General features: G+C 43.8%; 1 protein-coding gene across 1 annotated transcript in view; it reads left to right on the top strand.

The window, feature by feature from the left end:
* The first annotated feature begins 3,092 nt into the window (after nt 1-3,092).
* The window catches only part of scaf4a (SR-related CTD-associated factor 4a), a 47,960-nt gene continuing 26,074 nt past the window's right edge, over nt 3,093-24,978 (top strand). The window contains exons 1-4 of the mRNA XM_041851457.2: nt 3,093-3,240; nt 7,108-7,191; nt 21,239-21,283; nt 22,479-22,640. Coding sequence (XP_041707391.2) covers nt 3,211-3,240; nt 7,108-7,191; nt 21,239-21,283; nt 22,479-22,640 — 321 coding nt within the window. The 5' untranslated portion in view covers nt 3,093-3,210. The remainder of the gene's footprint in view (nt 3,241-7,107; nt 7,192-21,238; nt 21,284-22,478; nt 22,641-24,978) is intronic.

The following is a 24,978-nucleotide window of genomic DNA, read 5'->3' on the forward strand; positions in this document are numbered from 1 at the left end:
TCTGCTAAATGCCTCAAATGTAAAGTATCTTCAATAGGACTTCTAATTGTGTAACTAAGCTATTACTAACAGCAGTTACACTGGACCCATTTAGCTTACATGTAGCATGAGTTGCATTCGTATTTCGGATATGAATGAATTAGTCCATAATTACGTCTATTATAATCGAATCTTATACAGAACAAAATATAAACACAACATGCAACAATTAAAACGATTTTACTCAGTTACAGTTCATATAAAGAAATCAATCAATTGAAAAAAGTCATTAGGCCCTAATCTATGGATTTCACGACTGGGCAGGGGTGCAGCCATGGGTGGGCCTGGGAGGGCATAGGCCCACCCACTTGGGAGCCAGGCCCACCCACTGGGGAGCTGGCCCAGCCAATCAGAATGAGATTTTCCCTACAAAAGGGTTTTATTACAGAAATAAATACTCCTCAGTTTCATCAGCTGTCCGGGTGGCCGGTCTCAGATTATACCGCAGGTGAAGAAGCTGGATGTGGAGGTCCTGGGCTGGTGTGGTTACACGTGGTCTGTGGTTGTGAGGCTGGTTGGAAGTACTGCCAAATTCTCTAAAATGACGTTGGTAACATTCCTGCAGTCAGCATGCCAATTGCACGCTTCCTCAAAACTTTAGACATCTGTGGCATTGTGTTGTGTGACAAAACTGCACATTTTAGTGGCCTTTTATTGTCCCCAGCACAAGGTGCACCTGTGTAATAATCATGCTGTTTAATCAGCTTCTTGATATGCCACACCTGTCAGGTGGATAGATTATCTTGGCAAAGGAGAAATGCTCACTAACAGGGATGTAAACAAATGTGTGCTCAACATCTGAGAGAAATAAGCTTTTTGTGCATATGGACAATTTCTGGGATCTTTTATTTCAGCTCATGAAACATGGGACCAACACTTGACATGTTGCATTTATATTTTTGTTCAGTATATATATATATACATACAGTGGGGAGAACAAGTATTTGATACACAGCCGATTTTGCAGGTTTTCCTACTTACAAAGCATGTAGAGGTCTGTAATTTGTATCATAGGTACACTTCAACTGTGATAGACAGAATCTAAAACAAAAATCCAGAAAATCACATTGTATGATTTTTAAGTAATTAATTTGCATTTTATTGCATGACATAAGTATTTGATCACCTACCAACCAGTAAGAATTCCGGCTCTCACAGACCTGTTAGTTTTTCTTTAAGAAGCCCTCCTGTTCTCCACTCATTACCTGTATTAACTGCACCGGTTTGAACTCGTAACCTGTATAAAAGACACCTGTCCACACACTCAATCAAACAGACTCCAACCTCTCCACAATGGCCAAGACCAGAGAGCTGTGTAAGGACATCAGGGATACAATTGTAGACCTGCACAAGGCTGAGATGGGCTATAGGACAATAGGCAAGCAGCTTGGTGAGATGGCACAATTATTAGAAAATGGAAGAAGTTCAAGGTGATGGTCAATCACCCTCGGTCTGGGGCTCCATGCAAGATCTCACCTCGTGGGGCATCAATGATCATGAGGAAGGTGAGGGATCAGCCCAGAACTACACGGCAGGACCTGGTCAATGACCTGAAGAGAGCTGGGACCACAGTCTCAAAGAAAACCATTAGTAACACACTATGCCGTCATGGATTAAAATCCTGCAGCACACGCAAGGTCCCCCTGCTCAAGCCAGCGCATGTCCAGGCCCGTCTGAAGTTTGCCAATGACCATCTGGATGATCCAGAGGAGGAATGGGAGAAGGTCATGTGGTCTGATGAGACAAAAATAGAGCTTTTTGGTCTAAACTCCACTCGCCGTGTTTAGAGAAAGAAGAAGGATGAGTACAACCCCAAGAACACCATCCCAACCGTGAAGCATGGAGGTGGAAACATCATTCTTTGGGGATGCTTTTCCGCAAAGGGGACAGGACGACTGCACCGTATTGAGGGGAGGATGGATGGGGCGATGTATCGCGAGATCTTGGCCAACAACCTCCTTCCCTCAGTAAGAGCATTGAAGATGGGTCGTGGCTGGGTCTTCCAGCATGACAACGACCCAAAACACACAGCCAGGGCAACTAAGGAGTGGCTCCATAAGAAGCATCTCAAGGTCCTGGAGTGGCCTAGCCAGTCTCCAGACCTGAACCCAATAGAAAATCTTTGGAGGGAGCTGAAAGTCCGTATTGCCCAGCGACAGACCCAAAACCTGAAGGATCTGGAGAAGGTCTTTATGGAGGAGTGGGCCAAAATCCCTGCTGCAGTGTGTGCAAACCTGGTCAAGACCTACAGGAAACATATGATCTCTGTAACTGCAAACAAAGGTTTCTGTACCAAATATTAAGTTCTGCTTTTCTGATGTATCAAATACTTATGTCATGCAATAAAATGCAAATTAATTACTTAAAAATCATACAATGTGATTTTCTGGATTCTTGTTTTAGATTCCGTCTCTCACAGTTGAAGTGTACCTATGATAACAATTACAGACCTCTACATGCTTTGTAAGTAGGAAAACCTGCAAAATTGTCAGTGTATCAAATACTTGTTCTCCCCACTGTATATATCCAAAACATTTGCCAACTGTAAAGTTTAAAACAAAAACATACATTTGACACAATTCAGATTAATGAATACATTGTATCCCTAGAAGTCACAACATACGGTACATTGTATCATTAATTGGATACAGCCCTTAGCCATGGTAACGGTATATTGGCCAAATACCACAAAACCCCTAGGTGCCTTATTGTTGTTATAAACTGGTTTACCAACGTCATTGGAAGAGAAAAAATAAACGTTTTGTCATATCCTTGGTATATGGTCTGATATGCCACGGCTTTCAGCCAATCTAACTGTAAGTCGCTCTGGATAAGAGCGTCTGCTAAATGACTAAAATGTAAATGTAAAATGTTTCAATTCACAAGTTCAACTGGGGGCCACGGTTAAATCCATATACAATACCGCCACCGTGTGGCCAAATACTATATCTACCCCAATCCCGTCTGGGGGCCACGGTTAAATCCATATACAATACCGCCACCGTGTGGTCAAATTCTACAACTACCCCAATCCCGTTCTGCCTCGCTCCATACCCGCCATCCCCGTCTGCAACTAGAGAGCGGACATGTTAGCCCTGTTTTAGCGGGGATAAACGCTGCATTTACCGAGTAGTTGTATACTTAAGGAAGGGGTTTTCTGGTAGCGAAATCATGGATGCCGTAAATGCTTTCAACCATGAGGTGAGTTGGCCCGTAGAGCGTCGAGAATGTGTGTATTTCGTCCGTCAAATGGGGACCGTCGTGTGTGTGCGCCTCTTGCAGTTGTGGAGACGGGGGAGGAGGCCTGTTATGGGCCTAGCCCTAACTAGCTAACTACATGTGTATCGTAGCAGCTCTAAATCAGGATTCTTCTGAATGCTTTTCCCGTTAAAATGTGATCTTCCTTGATTTATAACCTGCTTGATATGTGAAAGTTTAAACTAACGTTACGTTAGCTATCATGCCGTTTTGAGACGGCTACGTTGACTAGGTAGGTAACGTTAGCTAGTTAACTAGCTAGCTATCGACATCAACACGATAGTTAACAGCGTGTTAACCTAGCAAGTAACTTTAATTCTGCTATCTAGTTAGTTAGAACAAAATAACAGCTGCTGTGAAAGGTTTTTTACATAGTTAGCGAGTTATTAGATAACCATGATTCGGGTTCTGACTAGTAGAGGGCGTAGTACAGCTACGACCGGAAGTGAACTTTTTCGTAGTATTGTTAGCATCAGGTTAGGATAATTACTTTGCAAGGTTAGGAGACAGGTTAAGATTTGGAAAAGGGTTAGAGGTAGTTAAAACGCTCTCCTAACCTGCTACGGAAAGTCACTCCCGGTCGTAGCTGTACTCCTAGTCACAAACAATGATTCGGTCAAGCTAGCTAGCCAAGTTGGCTAACACAGGAAAACATTGAAGGGGGGGTTAGCTAGCTGTAATAGCCCAATAATGCACTAAAGGAGCTATCGTTACTTCCAATTATATATTTAAGCAATAAGGGCCGAGGGGTGTGGTCTATGGCCAATATACCACGGCTAAGGACTTTTATTACACACGACGCAACGCGGAGTGCCTGGATACAGCCCTTAGCCATGGTAACGGTATATTGGCCAAATACCACAAAACCCCTAGGTGCCTTATTGCTGTGATAAACTGGTTTACCAACGTCATTGGAAGAGTAAAAAAATAAACGTTTTGTCATACCCTTGGTATATGGTCTGAAATGCCACGGCTTTCAGCATTCATTCAGGGCTCGAACGACCCAGTTTATATAGCTACAGTGTGTATTCACTAGATTACTGACAGGGGGCGCTGTTCTGAAGTCACCGTCCGCCATTATGGTACTCCTCATAAGGAACAGCCTCCGTAGGAATTAATGGGAATCTACAGTATTTCAATGTAATGTTTCAAGGACAAAAATACATGCATTTTAAGTATTTATTTGTTGTAGTGGGGACTGCACCATAAGAACTCTTATAAAAAATAAAACATTGTTTTTATATTTTTTATTGAGAAATTATTGGCTACTATTCAAGTTCATACAATACAATGTATTGTTTTAAAAAAGCACGTATTACAGTGTCTGTAATGAAGAATAAAAAAAGTATTTATCTTCCAAAACCTGTAGCTCACCACTCTACACTACAATGTAACAGACTGTTGATTACTAATAATGTTAATGTATGATCCCATAATAATGTGTTCAATATTGCCGACCAATTTAAGATCAATTTGATGCAAAGTTAGTTCTAAATGAAGCCAGTAAAAATTCATTCAATAAATGACTCTTAGTACAATAAACCTAGGAACTGGTTCACCCATAGACTGGAAAAACAGATTTATTTATTGGTCTTGGTGATCCAATGATGAAAGGGACATATCATACAAAATATACAAGTAGATTTACCAAATATCCATGGGCAATAGCCCCAAACAAATAGTACAGGTTAAGCCTGATACAGAGGCTATCTGAACGGACACAGGTAGAGGGCAAGACTGCACAGTCTCCCCTTGAGAAACCAAATCGAATCTCTCTTAACAGGTGCTCAAACAGGTACATATAAGCACAGGTACATCATTTTATTTTATTCAACATAGTTTGGCGCGCAAGCCACGTAAGCCTATTTCTATTGTGGTCCTCTGTAGCTCAGCTGGTAGAGCACGGCGCTTGTAACGCCAAAGGTAGTGGGTTCGATCCCCGGGACCACCCATACACAAAAAAAAAAAATGTATGCACGCATGACTGTAAGTCGCTTTGGATAAAAGCGTCTGCTAAATGGCATATTATATTATATATTATTATATTATATATACACACTGAGGTGCACGCTCCTATTACACACAACCAGAACGACAGAGACATAGGACACAGACACATAGAACTCTGACATAACCCGGGAAATATGAACAAAGGAAACCAGACATTGAATTAAATAAACAGAACTTCTGCCTCATGAGTCTTGCGAACATTTATGTGCACAATAAACATCGCGCCCACTCAAAGGCTAAAATGAAAATGTATGGTATCAAACGTGAAACAGAAATGTGTAAGTGTTGCACTAAAAGGTACAGGGATGGAATGATGAAACGCTAGCGATTTATTGTAGGATTAGAGGGAATACAGATTTACCACGCAGGCATTTTAAACGTGTGAAAGAAAGCAACAGTAAGCATTTCAACAAGAGAACAAAACGCTCTCCACTGGCGGGAGTTTGGAAAGCGCAAGTGGACGTTATGATGCGTCTTCGCCACACTAATAATACAGTTTAACAAATTTAATTCCAAATGCCAACTTCATAAGTAAATGATCAATTTCAAACAATTTTGACATGCCGAAAGACCAGTAAGTCTATGTTAGTAACTGTTGCTGGTGAGCTTGCAAAGTAAACTTGACGTCTGCACCCCCGATCCTGTAGATGTATAGAAAATCAGCAATCTGTTGGCTAGCTCACCCGACCTGTGTTGATTGACAGTTTGCTAGTCCAATCAGAGGGGCGAGTGTGCGTTTTCACTAGCCAATCTGTTGCACGTATTTTTTTTGTAACGGCTACTGTCTCTGGCTGCACGGAGGGTAATCCATGGACCTCTGTGCCAAAACATTATAAACACCTGGCCAAATCATTTCAAGTCATCAGTCTCAAGTCAAAGTCGAGTCCCGAGTCTTGAGGCTCTAAGTCAAGTCTCAAGTTATTTTATTTTCTATCAAATTTGTGACTTGACTCTGGTTTTAAATGTCCAAATTCATAATCAATATGCTGAAATAAGTTGTGATATTTTGAAGACCAATACATAAAAGTTACTCACGACACACACACGTGCCACACTTGTGTTCAGATTACTTGTATTTTGCTAAATTAGTCCCTTATAAACTGCCGCGCGCCAATATTTATCAAGCGGTCACTCGACTGGAATTGGTTAGCTTGTTCTACCGTAATTAATAGCGCGCGCAAAATGAATCCCTCACATCGATATTGAATTGAAATCAATGGAACTGGGACAATAGAGCCCCACGATGGAGGTGTCACAAAAATATCCATATATATTTATATTCCGGACTCTGACATTGTGTGTCCTGATATTTCTTAATTCTTCGTTTCTTATTCTTAATTTCTTTCTTTTTAGTTTTTTGATTTGTTTGTATTGTTTTGTATTGTTAAATATTACTGCACTGTCGGAGCTAGAAACACAAGCATTTCACTGCACCTGCGATAACCTCTGCAAAATATGTGTATCCGACCAATAAGATTTGATTTGATGTGTAACTACCGTAGGAGTCACCTCGAAGCGTACCGTTGACTATGTACAGACCCAGTTTGCGACAGAGCTGCAGGAGTTGTGACCTGTTTTTGTTGGTCATCTCTCTGTCTGTCTCTCTCTCTGTCTCTCTCTCTCTGCTCTCTCTGTCTCTCTCTCTCTGTCTCTCTCTCTCTCTCTCTCTCTCTCTCTCTCTCTCTCTCTCTCTCTCTCTCTCTCTCTCTCTCTCTCTCTCTCTCTCTCTCTCTCTCTCTCTCTCTCTCTCTCTCTCTCTCTCTCTCTCTCTCTCTCTCTCTCTCTCTCTCTCTCTCTCAGCTGTTCTCCTTGATGGACATGAAGCCCCCAATATCTCGGGCCAAGATGATATCCATCACTAAGTCAGCCATCAAAGCTATGAAGGTAAGTTGTGTGTGTGGTCTGAGAGTAGTGGTGTTATAAAATCTGTGCTTTGTGGAGGTAGACTAGTTATGCTCTCGACAGGGACAGCTGGTGGTGTGAGTGTGAGTGTCTGTGGGACATCTGTGATAAAACCACTAAACTAAACTCTGCAAAAAAAGAAACGTCCCTTTTTCAGGACCCTGTCTTTCAAAGATAATTTGTAAAAATCCAAAATAACTTCACAGATCTTCATTGTAAAGGGTTTAAACACTGTTTCCCATGCTTGTTCAATGAACCATGAACAATTTAATGAACATGAACCTGTGGAACGGTCGTTAAGACACTAACAGCTTACAGACGGTAGGCAATTAAGGTCACAGTTATGAAAACTTAGGACACTAAAGAGGCCTTTCTACTGACTCTGAAAAACACCAAAAGAAAGACGCCCAGGGTCCCTGCTCATCTGCGTGAGCGTGCCTTAGGCATGAGGACTGAGATGTGGCCAGGGCAATAAATTGCAATGTCCGTACTGTGAGACGCCTAAGACAGCGCTATAGGGAGACAGGACGGACAGCTGATCGTCCTCGCAGTGGCAGACCACGTGTAACAACACCTGCACAGGATCGGTACATCCGAACATCACACCTGCGGGACAGGTACAGGATGGCAACAACAACTGCCCGAGTTACACCAGGAACGCACAATCCCTCCATCAGTGCTCAGACTGTCCGCAACAGGCTGAGAGAGGCTGGACTGAGGGCTTGTAGGCCTGTTGTAAGGCAGGTCCTCACCAGACATCACCGGCAACAACGTCGCCTATGGGCACAAACCCACCGTCGCTGGACCAGACAGGACTGGCAAAAAGTGCTCTTCACTGACGAGTCACGGTTTTGCAACTCCACGAGGTGAGATCTTGCATGGAGCCCCAGGCCGAGGGAGATTGACAGTTCTTTTGTGTTTCTTCCATTTGCGAATAATCGCACCAACTGTTGTCACCTTCTCACCAAGCTGCTTGGCGATGGTCTTGTAGCCCATTCCAGCCTTGTGTTGGTCTACAATCTTGTCCCTGACATCCTTGGAGAGCTCTTTGGTCTTGGCCATGGTGGAGAGTTTGGAATCTGATTGATTGATTGCTTCTGTGGACAGGTGTCTTTTATACAGGTAACAAGCTGAGATTAGGAGCACTCCCTTTAAGAGTGTGCTCCTAATCTCAGCTCGTTACCTGTATAAAATACACCTGGGAGCCAGAAATATTTCTGATTGAGAGGGGGTCAAATACTTATTTCCCTCATTAAAATGCAAATCAATTTATAATATTTTTGACATGCGTTTTTCTGGATCTTTTTGTTGTTATTCTGTCTCTCACTGTTCAAATAAACCTACCATTAAAATTATAGACAGATCATTTCTTTGTCAGTGGGCAAACGTACAAAATCAGCAGGGGATCAAATACTTTTTTCCCTCACTGTAAAGGTCAAAGTTGACCCATTTTGCATATCCCACTATACCGTGAGACATCCATGTCTACAACAGGGTTGTCAAACTATTTCATAATTTCTTGAAAAAACGTTTTTTAATAACAATTAACCTTTTTAACATCAATTATCTAAAAACGTGTAAACTTCATATTATGTTGTAGCTTAAGACCATATTTTACATCATGTTTGTCTTGTGCCCGCCATCTCTTGAATACAGGGTAGGTGTCAGGTAGCTTAGTGGGTAAGAGCGTTGTGCCAGTAACCGAAAGGTCGCTGGTTCTAATCCCCGAGCCGACTAGGTGAAAAATCTGTCGATGTGCCCTTCAGCAAGGCACTTAACCCTAATTGCTCCTGTAAGTCGCTCTGGATAAGAGCGTCTGCTAAATGACTAAAATGTAAAATGTAAATGTGTCATTTCAATCATAGGTCCATTCCATGATTTAATGTCTGATTGAAATGACACCCACCCTGTATTCAACAGCATGTTGTGTCTCAACTGATGCACAACACAAATACCTCAGATGTAAAATACGGTCTTAAGCTACAACATATGCAAATATGAAGTTTACGCGTTTTTAGATAATTGTTGTTAAAGGTGAACTGCACCCACTGATTTGGCTTTGTTTTTTTTGGAAATTGCTGGCGGCCATGACAAACTTCCTGCAGGTTGAGTTCAGTAACTACTACTACATTTTACATTTTAGTCATTTAGCAGACTCTCTCTTATCCAGAGCGACTTACAGTTAGTGAGTGCATACATTTTCTTTTCATACTGGCCCCCCCGTGGGAATCGAACCCACAACCCTGGCGTTGCAAACGCCATGCTCTACCAACTGAGCTACAGGGGACTACTACTATGGTGAGATGCTGGAGTAAGCTTTGAATAGGTCAGTAACGTACAGAGTAATATGAGAAGAATGCAATAGCTGAATTTATGTAAATACCGTAAAAAATTCAGTTAAATGGCGAGTCTCAAATAGCCGCCTGTCCCTTTTTTAATAGCCGGTATGCTTGGGCGGTATACCATACAGTTGAAGTCGGAAGTTTACATACACCTTAGCCAAATACATTTAAACTCAGTTTTTCACAATTCCTGACATTTAATCCTAGTAAAAATTCCCTGTCTTAGGTCAGTTAGGATCACCACTTTATTTTAAGAATGTGAAATGTCAGAATAATAGTAGAGATAATGATTTATTTCAGCTTTTATTTCTTTCAGCACATTCCCAGTGGGTCAGAAGTTTACATACACTCAATTAGTATTTGGTAGCATTGCCTTTAAGTTGTTTAACTTGGGTCAAACGTTTCGGGTAGCCTTCCACAAGCTTCCCACAATAAGTTGGATGAATTTTGGCCCATTCCTCCTGACAGAGCTGGTGTAACTGAGTCAGGTTTGTAGGCCTCCTTGCTCTCACACGCTTTTTCAGTTCTGCCCACAGATGTTCTATAGGATTGAGGTCAGGGCTTTGTGATGGCCACTCCAATACCATGACTTTGTTGTCCTTAAGCCATTTTTCCACAACTTTGGAAGTATGCTTGGGGTCATTGTTTATTTGGAAGACCCATTTGCGACCAAGCTTTAACTTCCTGACTGATATCTTGAGATGTTGCTTCAATATATCCACATAATTTTCCTTCCACATGATGCCATCTATTTTGTGAAGTGCACCAGTCCCTCCTGCAGCAAAGCACCCCCACAGCATGATGCTGCCACCCCCGTGCTTCACGGTTGGGATGGTGTTCTTCGGCTTGCAAGCCACCCCCTTTTCCTCCAAACATAACGATGGTCATTATGGCCAAACAGTTCTATTTTTGTTTCATCAGACCAGAAGACATTTCTCCAAAAAGTACGATCTTTGTCCCCATGTGCAGTTGCAAACCGTAGTCTGTTTTTTTTATGGCGGTTTTGGAGCAGTGGCTTCTTCCTTGCTGAGCGGCCTTTCAGGTTATGTCGATATAGGGTTCGTTTTACTGTGGATATAGATACTTTTGTAGCTGTTTCCTCCAGCATCTTCACAAGGTCCTTTGCTGTTGTTCTGGGATTGATTTGCACTTTTCGCACCAATGTACGTTAATCTCTAGGAGACAGAGCGCGTCTCCTACCTGAGCGGTATGACGGCTGCGTGGTCCCATGGTGTTTATACATGCGTACTATTGTTTGTACAGATGAACGTGGTACCTTCAGGCTTTTGGAAATTGCTCCCAAGGATGAACCAGACTTGTGGAGGTCTACCATTTTTTTCCTGAGGTTTTGGCTGATTTCTTTTGATTCCATGATGTCAAGCAAAGAGGCACTGAGTTTGAAGGTAGGGCTTGAAATACATAATAATAATAATATGCCATTTAGCAGACGCTTTTATCCAAAGCGACTTAGTCATGTGTGCATACATTTTTACGTATGGGTGGTCCCGGGGATCGAACCCACTACCCTGGCGTTACAAGCGCCATGCTCTACCAATTGAGCTACAGAGGACCACAGGTACACCTCCAATTGACTCAAATGATGTCATGGCTTCTAAAACCATGACATCATTTTCTGGAATTTTCCAAGCTGTTTAAAGGCACAGTCAATTTAGTGTATGTAAACTTCTGACCCACTTGAATTGTGATACATTGAATTATAAGTGAAATAATCTGTCCGAAAACAATTGTTGGAAAAATTACTTGTGTCATGCACAAAGTAGATGTCCTAACCGACTTGCCAAAACCTATAGTTTGTTAACAAGAAATTTGTGGAGTGGTTGAAAAACGAGATTTAATGACTCCAACCGAAGTGTATGTAAACTTCCGACTTCAACTGTATATGCCGTGTACTGGGTATTTGGAAATAGCCACAGGATGGTTTTTCAATACCATTGAAACTATTTCTTTGAAGGTTTTCTCAATACATTTTCATATTCATAGTTACTTTTTAAGTAAATACCTGCACTCAACTTGTGCAATACTTTAGTAGATAAAGCAGTTCACGTTCCTTGTGTCACATTATGAAGCTTACCGTAGTTCCCCAGAACAGTTGAGCCAGTCACGTGTTTGTTTGTAAATTACACAACAGGTGAAAGAGGAAGCTGGCGAAGTCCAGCTGTGTATATGATTTTAACTTGCTAGTTATCTCAGCAAGTGGCTGAATTAATAAGGAGACGGACGGGGCATCGTATAGTGTGTTAGCTTTCTGCCGTGTTTGAGAAGTCAATGCGCTCTGGGTGAGTTATCTGTACGGCTGCCACTATCTTCATTCCCTTGTGTTTTCACCTCCTCTCAGTTCTCGGGCCACTCTGCTCCTCCCCCAATCTTCTCTGAGCAGAGAAGTCAGGCCCGTTTTCCCTGGGCGACTCCAGACTCCACACAGACACAGCGGGGTACACATTCTGCCCCAGAGCCAGTACCGTTCTTCCCTCAGACAAGCATGGGTCAAAACTTTGTTCATTATGCACAATGTCTCTCGTTCACATTCGCTTGTAAAATGTCCAAACTCACCAAAAATGACATTGGGTAGCCCCCAGTATATAACTTTCTCTCCTCTATTAGACTTCATTGTTTTCTATCTTTAGTCAGCATCGCAAATGTACTTTTTTTTTTTCATGGCACACAAAGACACCTGTCTGATTGGCGCCTGTCTCAGTGGACTAATCCATTGTGGAGGCCTTGGGGGTGGCACAGTCCATCACTTTAAGACGTGCTACTAAGAACTGCTAGTTAACTGGCAAGCATAAAAACTGTCAACGACTTCGGGAGGACAGACCCCTAGAAATCGGCCTCTAGTGGGGAAAGTAAAAAAAATATATGGGCCAAGCCAAAAGAAACGTGACGGTGTGTAAATGAAACACATTGCAGGAAATGAAGAAATTGATTAAAATGCTGGAAGTGAATGATGGAATTAAGCGATTTTAACTATGCAAATGAGCAAAAGCTGTGCGCGTTAAGGAAATAGACTAGGGATGTGCACGGTTATGCGAATATCTGAACGGATGTTACTATTTTGAATACTTGTGTGAGTAGGGCCTATTTCATTTTAACACTGAAAAGGCTTTTTCTAAATTACATTAAAATATCCCATGTGACATCGTTACATAAAAGGATGTACAATGACATTAATTAAATAAAACAACACACGTTTCAATGACCTGTGCCACATAAAAAGACTGGTAACTTGTTGACGTTGGCCAATCAAAGCGGCAAAGATTCTCAGTGTGTAGCAAGTGGAGTGAGAGTTCACTAATGCAATGCAAGATGGAATAAAATTAAAAACCACATGTATTTCGAATATCCGGATGTCTGACAAAAATTCATGATCTATTCGAATAGTGAAATGATTGCAACCCCACCATCTAAAATAGACATCAAATAGAAGCCTGTCTCTAATAAGTGCCGGTTGTGTTCAGTGATTTGAAGCAAATAAACGCCCAGGCTATTAATTGAAGTTTTAAGGTATTCTAAACTAGGTGTTTTAATAACTTTCATATGTAGTAACATGTCCATGTAGAATAATCAACCCTTTACATAACACCATAGAAGCAGTGTTCTGATAATTTAACAATGTGAACCTTTTCATCTTTCATTGTCATTCCCAGCCGATACAGAGACTGTGACTATCAGCATTTTGTCTGGTGGTAATGGGGTTACCTTGGTAACATGTCAGAGTGGTTATACCTTCCTGTGTGGTGGTAATGGGGTTACCCTGGTAACATGTCAGAGTGGTTATACCTTCCTGTGTGGTGGTAATGGGGTTACCTTGGTAACATGTCAGAGTGGTTATACCTTCCTGTGTGGTGGTAATGGGGTTACCTTGGTAACATGTCAGAGTGGTCATACCTTCTTGTGTGGTGGTAATGGGGTTACCTTGGTAACATGTCAGAGTGGTCATACCTTCCTGTGTGGTGGTAATGGGGTTACCTTGGTAACATGTCAGAGTGGTTATACCTTCCTGTGTGGTGGTAATGGGGTTACCTTGGTAACATGTCAGAGTGGTCATACCTTCTTGTGTGGTGGTAATGGGGTTACCTTGGTAACATGTCAGAGTGGTTATACCTTCCTGTGTGGTGGTAATGGGGTTACCTTGGTAACATGTCAGAGTGGTCATACCTTCCTGTGTGGTGGTAATGGGGTTACCTTGGTAACATGTCAGAGTGGTTATACCTTCCTGTGTGGTGGTAATGGGGTTACCTTGGTAACATGTCAGAGTGGTCATACCTTCCTGTGTGGTGGTAATGGGGTTACCTTGGTAACATGTCAGAGTGGTCATACCTTCCTGTGTGGTGGTAATGGGGTTACCTTGGTAACATGTCAGAGTGGTTATACCTTCCTGTGTGGTGGTAATGGGGTTACCTTGGTAACATGTCAGAGTGGTCATACCTTCCTGTGTGGTGGTAATGGGGTTACCTTGGTAACATGTCAGAGTGGTTATACCTTCCTGTGTGGTGGTAATGGGGTTACCTTGGTAACATGTCAGAGTGGTCATACCTTCCTGTCTGGTGGTAATGGGGTTACCTTGGTAACATGTCAGAGTGGTCATACCTTCCTGTCTGGTGGTAATGGGGTTATCTTGGAAACGTGTCAGAGTGGTCATACCTTCCTGTGTGGTGGTAATGGGGTTACCTTGGTAACATGTCAGAGTGGTCATACCTTCCTGTGTGGTGGTAATGGGGTTACCTTGGTAACATGTCAGAGTGGTCATACCTTCCTGTGTGGTGGTAATGGGGTTACCTTGGTAACATGTCAGAGTGGTTATACCTTCCTGTGTGGTGGTAATGGGGTTACCTTGGTAACATGTCAGAGTGGTTATACCTTCCTGTGTGGTGGTAATGGGGTTACCTTGGTAACATGTCAGAGTGGTTATACCTTCCTGTGTGGTGGTAATGGGGTTACCTTGGTAACATGTCAGAGTGGTTATACCTTCCTGTGTGGTGGTAATGGGGTTACCTTGGTAACATGTCAGAGTGGTTATACCTTCCTGTGTGGTGTCCCGTATACAACAGGAGTTCCCTGATCCTGGTGCAGAATACACAGGGTTTCTCCCTCCCCATATTGACTGATACCATTTAAAAAAAAAAAAAAAAAAAGACAATACAAGTAAAAGTTGTGTCTAGTAATATGCTAATGCCGAGTGGCAGGTCTCTCTCCATTCAGAGACATCAGTATCAAGCCTGTCTGTCAGTGCCAGGTCTCTCTCCATTCAGAGACATCAGTATCAAGCCTGTCTGTCAGTGCCAGGTCTCTCTCCATTCAGAGACATCAGTATCAAGCCTGTCTGTCAGTACCAGGTCTCTCTCCATTTAGAGACATCAGTATCAAGCCTGTCTGTCAGTACCAGGTCTCTCTCCATTCAGAGACATCAGTATCAAGCCTGTCTGTCAGAGTGGCAGGTCTCTCTCCATTCAGAGACATCAGTATCAAGCCCGTCTGTCAGTACCAGGTCTCTCTCCATTCAGAGACATCAGTATCAAGCCCGTCTGTCAGTACCAGGTCTCTCTCCATTCAGAGACATCAGTATCAAGCCTGTCTGTCAGTACCAGGTCTCTCTCCATTTAGAGACATCAGTATCAAGCCTGTCTGTCAGTACCAGGTCTCTCTCCATTCAGAGACATCAGTATCAAGCCTGTCTGTCAGTACCAGGTCTCTCTCCATTCAGAGACATCAGTATCAAGCCTGTCTGTCAGTACCAGGTCTCTCTCCATTCAGAGACATCAGTATCAAGCCTGTCTGTCAGAGTGCCAGGTCTCTCTCCATTCAGAGACATCAGTATCAAGCCTGTCTGTCAGTACCAGGTCTCTCTCCATTTAGAGACATCAGTATCAAGCCTGTCTGTCAGTACCAGGTCTCTCTCCATTCAGAGACATCAGTATCAAGCCTGTCTGTCAGAGTACCAGGTCTCTCTCCATTCAGAGACATCAGTATCAAGCCTGTCTGTCAGTGCCAGGTCTCTCTCCATTCAGAGACATCAGTATCAAGCCTGTCTGTCAGTACCAGGTCTCTCTCCATTCAGAGACATCAGTATCAAGCCTGTCTGTCAGTACCAGGTCTCTCTCCATTCAGAGACATCAGTATCAAGCCTGTCTGTCAGTACCAGGTCTCTCTCCATTCAGAGACATCAGTATCAAGCCTGTCTGTCAGTGCCAGGTCTCTCTCCATTCAGAGACATCAGTATCAAGCCCGTCTGTCAGTACCAGGTCTCTCTCCATTCAGAGACATCAGTATCAAGCCCGTCTGTCAGTACCAGGTCTCTCTCCATTCAGAGACATCAGTATCAAGCCCGTCTGTCAGTACCAGGTCTCTCTCCATTCAGAGACATCAGTATCAAGCCCGTCTGTCAGTACCAGGTCTCTCTCCATTCAGAGACATCAGTATCAAGCCTGTCTGTCAGTACCAGGTCTCTCTCCATTCAGAGACATCAGTATCAAGCCTGTCTGTCAGTACCAGGTCTCTCTCCATTCAGAGACATCAGTATCAAGCCTGTCTGTCAGTACCAGGTCTCTCTCCATTTAGAGACATCAGTATCAAGCCTGTCTGTCAGTACCAGGTCTCTCTCCATTCAGAGACATCAGTATCAAGCCCGTCTGTCAGTACCAGGTCTCTCTCCATTCAGAGACATCAGTATCAAGCCCGTCTGTCAGTACCAGGTCTCTCTCCATTCAGAGACATCAGTATCAAGCCCGTCTGTCAGTACCAGGTCTCTCTCCATTCAGAGACATCAGTATCAAGCCTGTCTGTCAGTACCAGGTCTCTCTCCATTCAGAGACATCAGTATCAAGCCTGTCTGTCAGTACCAGGTCTCTCTCCATTCAGAGACCTCAGTATCAAGCCCGTCTGTCAGTACCAGGTCTCTCTCCATTCAGAGACATCAGTATCAAGCCTGTCTGTCAGTACCAGGTCTGATAGTTGATATCTGACACATAGTCACTGTTCTGTTACCAATGGCAGTTAGGATAGGTGATATCTGACACACAGTCACTGTTCTGTTACCAATGGCAGTTAGGATAGGTAATATCTGACACATAGTCACTGTTCTATTACCAATGGCAGTTAGGATAGGTGATATCTGAGACATAGTCACTGTTCTGTTACCAATGGCAGTTAGGATAGGTGATATCTGACACATAGTCACTGTTCTATTACCAATGGCAGTTAGGATAGGTGATCTCTGACACACACAGTCACTGTTCTATTACCAATGGCAGTTAGGATAGGTGATATCTGACACACAGTCACTGTTCTATTACCAATGGCAGTTAGGATAGTTGATATCTGACACATAGTCACTGTTCTATTACCAATGGCAGTTAGGATAGTTGATATCTGACACATAGTCACTGTTCTATTACCAATGGCAGTTAGGATAGGTGATATCTGACACACACAGTCACTGTTCTATTACCAATGGCAGTTAGGATAGGTGATATCTGACACATAGTCACTGTTCTATTACCAATGGCAGTTAGGATAGGTGATATCTGACACATAGTCACTGTTCTATTACCAATGGCAGTTAGGATAGTTGATATCTGACACATAGTCACTGTTCTATTACCAATGGCAGTTAGGATAGGTGATATCTGACACATAGTCACTGTTCTATTACCAATGGCAGTTAGGATAGGTGATATCTGACACATAGTCACTGTTCTATTACCAATGGCAGTTAGGATAGTTGATATCTGACACATAGTCACTGTTCTATTACCAATGGCAGTTAGGATAGTTGATATCTGACACATAGTCACTGTTCTATTACCAATGGCAGTTAGGATAGTTGATATCTGACACATAGTCACTGTTCTATTACCAATGGCAGTTAGGATAGTTGATATCTGACACATAGTCACTGTTCTATTACCAATGGCAGTTAGGATAGTTGATATCTGAGACACATACAGGTACTATGTTGAAGTTTGAACAGGTCAGATAAAACCTACCAAATCACGGTCTCCCTATCGACCACCGTTGGTGAGCAGGCAAGAGGTGAGGCTGGAGGTAATGTCTTTGCCAGAGCCCCGTTGATGGGCATAGCAGCGTAGATCAGCTTCTGGCCTCTCATCAGAGATACTGGTCGGTCACACACACACACACACAGAGCACTGGCTACATTATCAATGGTGGTTATGATTATCCTGGTGGAACCAACCTGAACGCTGCGTTCACCTTTCTATTTCACTTCAGATATCATAAGATGTGAAGTGAAATAGAATGGTGAACACAGTGATCAGGCTGGTTCCACCAGGCTAGGTTATACCCTGGACATTATATGGGAACACAGTGATCAGGCTGGTTCCACCAGGCTAGGTTATACCCTGGACATTATATGGTGAACACAGCGATCAGGCTGGTTCCACCGGGCTAGGTTATGCCCTGGACATTATATGGTGAACACAGTGATCAGGCTGGTTCCACCAGGCTAGGTTATGCCCTGGACATTATATGGTAAACACAGTGATCAGGCTGGTTCCACCAGGCTAGGTTATGCCCTGGACATTATATGGTGAACACAGTGATCAGGCTGGTTCCACCAGGCTAGGTTATGCCCTGGACATTATATGGTGAACACAGTGATCAGGCTGGTTCCACCAGGCTAGGTTATACCCTGGACATTATATGGTGAACCCAGTGATCAGGCTGGTTCCACCAGGCTAGGTTATACCCTGGACATTATATGGTAACACAGTGATCAGGCTGGTTCCACCAGGCTAGGTTATACCCTGGACATTATATGGTGAACACAGTGATCAGGCTGGTTCCACCAGGCTAGGTTTTGCCCTGGACATTATATGGTGAACACAGTGATCAGGCTGGTTCCCCCAGGCTAGGTTATGCCCTGGACATTATATGGTGAACACAGTGATCAGGCTGGTTCCCCCAGGCTAGGGTTATGCCCTGGACATTATATGGTAACACAGTGATCAGGCTGGTTCCACCAGGCTAGGTTTTGCCCTGGACATTATATGGTGAACACAGTGATCAGGCTGGTTCCACCAGGCTAGGTTTTGCCCTGGACATTATATGGTGAACACAGTGATCAGGCTGGTTCCACCGGGCTAGGTTATGCCCTGGACATTATATGGTGAACACACTGATCAGGCTGGTTCCACCGGGCTAGGTTATGCCCTGGACATTATATGGTGAACACAGTGATCAGGCTGGTTCCACCGGGCTAGGTTATGCCCTGGACATTATATGGTAACACAGTGATCAGGCTGGTTCCCCCAGGCTAGGTTATGCCCTGGACATTATATGGTGAACACAGTGATCAGGCTGGTTCCCCCAGGCTAGGTTATGCCCTGGACATTATATGGTGAACACAGTGATCAGGCTGGTTCCCCCAGGCTAGGTTATATCCTGGACATTATATGGTGAACACAGTGATCAGGCTGGTTCCCCCAGGCTAGGTTATATCCTGGACATTATATGGGAACACAGTGATCAGGCTGGTTCCCCCAGGCTAGGTTATACCCTGGACATTATATGGTGAACACAGTGATCAGGCTGGTTCCACCAGGCTAGGTTATACCCTGGACATTATATGGTAAACACAGTGATCAGGCTGGTTCCACCGGGCTAGGTTATACCCTGGACATTATATGGTGAACACAGTGATCAGGCTGGTTCCACCAGGCTAGGTTATACCCTGGACATTATATGGTGAACACAGTGATCAGGCTGGTTCCACCGGGCTAGGTTATGCCCTGGACATTATATGGTGAACACAGTGATCAGGCTGGTTCCACCAGGCTAGGTTATGCCCTGGACATTATATGGTGAACACAGTGATCAGGCTGGTTCCACCAGGCTAGGTTATGCCCTGGACATTATATGGTGAACACAGTGATCAGGCTGGTTCCACCAGGCTAGGGTTATACCCTGGACATTATATGGTGAACCCAGTGATCAGGCTGGTTCCACCAGGCTGGAGTTATACCCTGGACATTATATGGTAACACAGTGATCAGGCTGGTTCCACCAGGCTAGGTTATACCCTGGACATTATATGGTGAACACAGTGATCAGGCTGGTTCCACCAGGCTAGGTTTTGCCCTGGACATTATATGGTGAACACAGTGATCAGGCTGGTTCCCCCAGGCTAGGTTATGCCCTGGACATTATATGGTGAACACAGTGATCAGGCTGGTTCCCCCAGGCTAGGTTATGCCCTGGACATTATATGGTAACACAGTGATCAGGCTGGTTCCACCAGGCTAGGTTTTGCCCTGGACATTATATGGTGAACACAGTGATCAGGCTGGTTCCACCAGGCTAGGTTTTGCCCTGGACATTATATGGTGAACACAGTGATCAGGCTGGTTCCACCGGGCTAGGTTATGCCCTGGACATTATATGGTGAACACACTGATCAGGCTGGTTCCACCGGGCTAGGGTTATGCCCTGGACATTATATGGTGAACACAGTGATCAGTCTGGTTCCACCGGGCTAGGTTATGCCCTGGACATTATATGGTAACTACAGTGATCAGTCTGGTTCCCCAGGCTAGGTTATGCCCTGGACATTATATGGTGAACACAGTGATCAGGCTGGTTCCCCCAGGCTAGGTTATGCCCTGGACATTATATGGTGAACACAGTGATCAGGCTGGTTCCCCCAGGCTGGGTTATATCCTGGACATTATATGGTGAACACAGTGATCAGGCTGGTTCCCCCAGGCTAGGTTATATCCTGGACATTATATGGGAACACAGTGATCAGGCTGGTTCCCCCAGGCTAGGTTATATCCTGGACATTATATGGTGAACACAGAGATCAGGCTGGTTCCCCCAGGCTAGGTTATATCCTGGACATTATATGGGAACACAGTGATCAGGCTGGTTCCCCCAGGCTAGGTTATATCCTGGACATTATATGGTAACACAGTGATCAGGCTGGTTCCACCAGGCTAGGTTATACCCTGGACATTATATGGAGAACACAGTGATCAGGCTGGTTCCACCAGGCTAGGTTATGCCCTGGACATTATATGGTAACACAGTGATCAGGCTGGTTCCCCCAGGCTAGGTTATGCCCTGGACATTATATGCATCTAAGAAGTAGAAAATAAGCAACTAATAATGTCAGTTTACATAAATTATGTTTCACAATATGGTTATCAACTGTATCAAAGTAATGAAGTCAGTAACCTTCTGTATTTGTACAACTGACTGGGAGGGCTTTTAAATGATATCAAACTCAACCCTTTATCTTTTCTAGTGATGTAGACATGGATGGCTCATGGTGTGGTGGGGTGTGCAAAATGGGTCAACTCTGAGCACCTTTAACTCCTGAATGTTTTGGCATTCAGGTCCAAAATGTCATTTTCTGACCACTTCTTCCATGGGAAAACGTTTATTTTATTTTATTTTTTTTAACAAAAGGATTCTGTCAAAAAGTGATTAAATTCTAATGGATTTAACCGTTAGTGCAATGACTGAAAAGTCTTCAGGTAGGGCAGCATACACTAGTATCCCTTTAAGGCTAATCCTGGACTAAATAGCAGGGCTAAATGGAGTATCTTTTTTAGTCCAGGACCAGCCTTAATCTGTGTCCGGGAAACCCTTCCTAAAAGTCACGTCTGTCTGTTACCAAAAACGCTGACATCTCTTTTCTCCTCTTCCAGTTATATAAACATGTGGTCCAGATTGTTGAGAAGTTCATTAAAAAGGTGAGTCGCCTCCACACGTCATATCTTCTACACTGTATGCCATACATCAGGGCTATTCAACTCTCATATCTTCTACACTGTATGCCATACATCAGGGCTATTCAACTCTCATATCTTCTACACTGTATGCCATACATCAGGGCTATTCAACTCTCATATCTTCTACACTGTATGCCATACATCAGGGCTATTCAACTCTCATATCTTCTACACTGTATGCTATACATCAGGGCTATTCAACTCTCATATCTTCTACACTGTATGCTATACATCAGGGCTATTCAACTCTCATATCTTCTACACTGTATGCTATACATCAGGGCTATTCAACTCTCATATCTTCTACACTGTATGCTATACATCAGGGCTATTCAACTCTCATATCTTCTACACTGTATGCTATACATCAGGGCTATTCAACTCTCATATCTTCTACACTGTATGCTATACATCAGGGCTATTCAACTCTTATCCCAGGAGGCCCTAATTTCTGCTGCTTTTCTGTTCTACTTGATAATGAATTGCACCCACCTGGTGTCCCATGTCTAAATCAGTCCCTGATTAGAAAGCAGTGGAACTGGCTTCCAGGTCCAGATTTGAATTCGAGGTCTACACATTGTCCACATCCCAAACCCTTTGGGGGTTGTTTCTGGATATTGACTGTTGATGTGTTGGATGTTGCACTGAAGACTCTCTGTCTCTCTCTCTGTCTCTCTCTCTCTCTCTCTCTCTCTCTCTCTCTCTCTCTCTCTGTCTCTCTCTGTCTCTGTCTCTCCTCTATCTCTGTCTCTCTGTCTCTCTCTCTCTCTCTCTCTCTCTCTCCGTCTCTCTCTGTCTCTGTCTCTGTCTCTGTCTCTCTCTCTCCTCTCTCTCTCTCTCTCTCTCTCTCTCTCTCTCTCTCTCTCTCTTTCTCTCTCTCTCTCTCTGTCTCTCTCTCTCTCTGTCTCTCTCTCTCTCTCTGTCTCTCTCTGTCTCTGTCTCTCTCCTTGTCTCTCTCTCTCTCTCTCTCTCTCTCTCTCTCTCTCTCTGTCTCTCTTCTGTCTCTCTCTCTCTCTCTCTCTCTCTCTCTCTCTCTCTCTCTCTCTCTCTCTCTCTCTTTCCTCTGTCTCTCTCTCTCTCTCTCTGTCTCTGTCTCTCTCTCTCTGTCCTCCCCCCTCCTTCCCCTCTCTTCCCTTCCCCTCCCCATCTCCCCCAGTGTAAGCCGGAGTACAAGGTGGCAGGTCTATATGTTGTAGACTCCATCGTCCGACAGTCCCGTCACCAGTTCGGCGTGGACAAGGATGTGTTCGGGCCACGGTTCACCAAGAACATCACGGGAACGTTTGAGAACCTCTGTCTCTGTCCCACTGAAGAACGAGTAAGACGATGGTGGTGATGATGCTGATAGTGGTGTGGTGGTAATGATGATAGTGGTGTGTTGGTAATGATGATAGTGGTGTGGTGGTAATGATGATAGTGGTGTGGTGGTGATGATGATGATGATAGTGGTGTGGTGGTAATGATGATAGTGGTGTGGTGGTAATGATGATAGTGGTGTGGTGATGATGCTGATAGTGGTGTGGTGGTAATGATGATAGTGGTGTGGTGGTAATGATGATAGTGGTGTGGTGATGATGCTGCTGATAGTGGTGTGGTGGTAATGATGATAGTGGTGTGGTGGTAATGATGATAGTGGTGTGGTGGTAATGATGATAGTGGTGTGGTGGTAATGATGATAGTGGTGTGGTGGTAATGATGATGATAGTGGTGTGGGGATGATGATGATGATAGTGGTGTGGTGGTAATTATGATAGTGGTGTGGTGGTAATGATGATAGTGGTGATGATGATGATAGTGGTGTGGTGATGATGCTGATGATAGTGGTGTGGTGGTAATGATGATAGTGGTGTGGTGTGGTGGTAATGATGATAGTGATGTGGTGATGATGCTGCTGATAGTGGTGGTGGTGATGGTGATAGTAGTGTGGTGGTAATGATGATAGTGGTGTGGTGGTAATGATGATAGTGGTGGTGATGATGCTGCTGATAGTGGTGTGGTGGTAATGATGATAGTGGTGTGGTGGTAATGATGATAGTGGTGTGGTGGTAATGATGATAGTGGTGTGGTGGTGATGATGATGATGATAGTGGTGTGGTGATGATGCTGATAGTGGTGTGGTGGTAATGATGATAGTGGTGTGGTGGTAATGATGATAGTGGTGTGGTGATGATGCTGATAGTGGTGTGGTGGTAATGATAATAGTGGTGTGGTGGTAATGATGATAGTGGTGTGGTGATGATGCTGCTGATAGTGGTGTGGTGGTAATGATGATAGTGGTGTGGTGGTAATGATGATAGTGGTGTGGTGGTAATGATGATAGTGGTGTGGTGGTAATGATGATAGTGGTGTGGTGGTAATGATGATAGTGGTGTGGTGGTAATGATGATGATAGTGGTGTGGTGATGATGATGATAGTGGTGTGGTGGTAATTATGATAGTGGTGTGGTGGTAATGATGATAGTGGTGTGGTGATGATGCTGCTGATAGTGGTGTGGTGGTAATGATGATAGTGGTGGTGGTGATGGTGATAGTGGTGTGGTGGTAATGATGATAGTGGTGATAGTGGTGTGGTGTGGTGGTAATGATGATAGTGATGTGGTGATGATGCTGCTGATAGTGGTGTGGTGGTAATGATGATAGTGGTGTGGTGGTAATGATGATAGTGGTGTGGTGATGATGATGATAGTGGTGTGGTGATGATGATGATAGTGGTGGGGTGGTAATGATGATAGTGGTGGGGTGGTAATGATGATAGTGGTGATGATGATGATAGTGGTGTGGTGATGATGCTGATGATAGTGGTGTGGTGGTAATGATGATAGTGGTGTGGTGTGGTGGTAATGATGATAGTGATGTGGTGATGATGCTGCTGATAGTGGTGGTGGTGATGGTGATAGTGGTGTGGTGGTAATGATGATAGTGGTGTGATGGTAATGATGATAGTGGTGGTGATGATGCTGCTGATAGTGGTGTGGTGGTAATGATGATAGTGGTGTGGTGGTAATGATGATAGTGGTGTGGTGGTAATGATGATAGTGGTGTGGTGATGATGCTGATAGTGGTGTTGTGGTAATGATGATAGTGGTGTGGTAGTAATGATGATAGTGGTGGTGATGATGCTGATAGTGGTGTGGTGGTAATGATGATAGTGGTGGTGATGATGCTGATAGTGGTGTGGTGGTAATGATGATAGTAGTGGTGATGATGCTGATAGTGGTGTGGTGGTAATGATGATAGTGGTGTGGTGGTAATGATGATAGTGGTGTGGTGGTAATGATGATAGTGGTGATGATGATGATAGTGGTGTGGTGGTAATGATGATAGTGGTGTGGTGATGATGCTGATAGTGGTGTGGTGGTAATGATGATAGTGGTGTGGTGGTAATGATGATAGTGGTGTGGTGGTAATGATGATAGTGGTGTGGTGATGATGCTGATAGTGGTGTGGTGGTAATGATGATAGTGGTGTGGTAGTAATGATGATAGTGGTGGTGATGATGCTGATAGTGGTGTGGTGGTAATGATGATAGTGGTGGTGATGATGCTGATAGTGGTGTGGTGGTAATGATGATAGTAGTGGTGATGATGCTGATAGTGGTGTGGTGGTAATGATGATAGTGGTGTGGTGGTAATGATGATAGTGGTGTGGTGATGATG

The sequence above is a fragment of the Coregonus clupeaformis genome, chromosome 27 (genome assembly GCF_020615455.1).
Source record: "Coregonus clupeaformis isolate EN_2021a chromosome 27, ASM2061545v1, whole genome shotgun sequence".
NCBI lineage: Eukaryota > Metazoa > Chordata > Actinopteri > Salmoniformes > Salmonidae > Coregonus > Coregonus clupeaformis.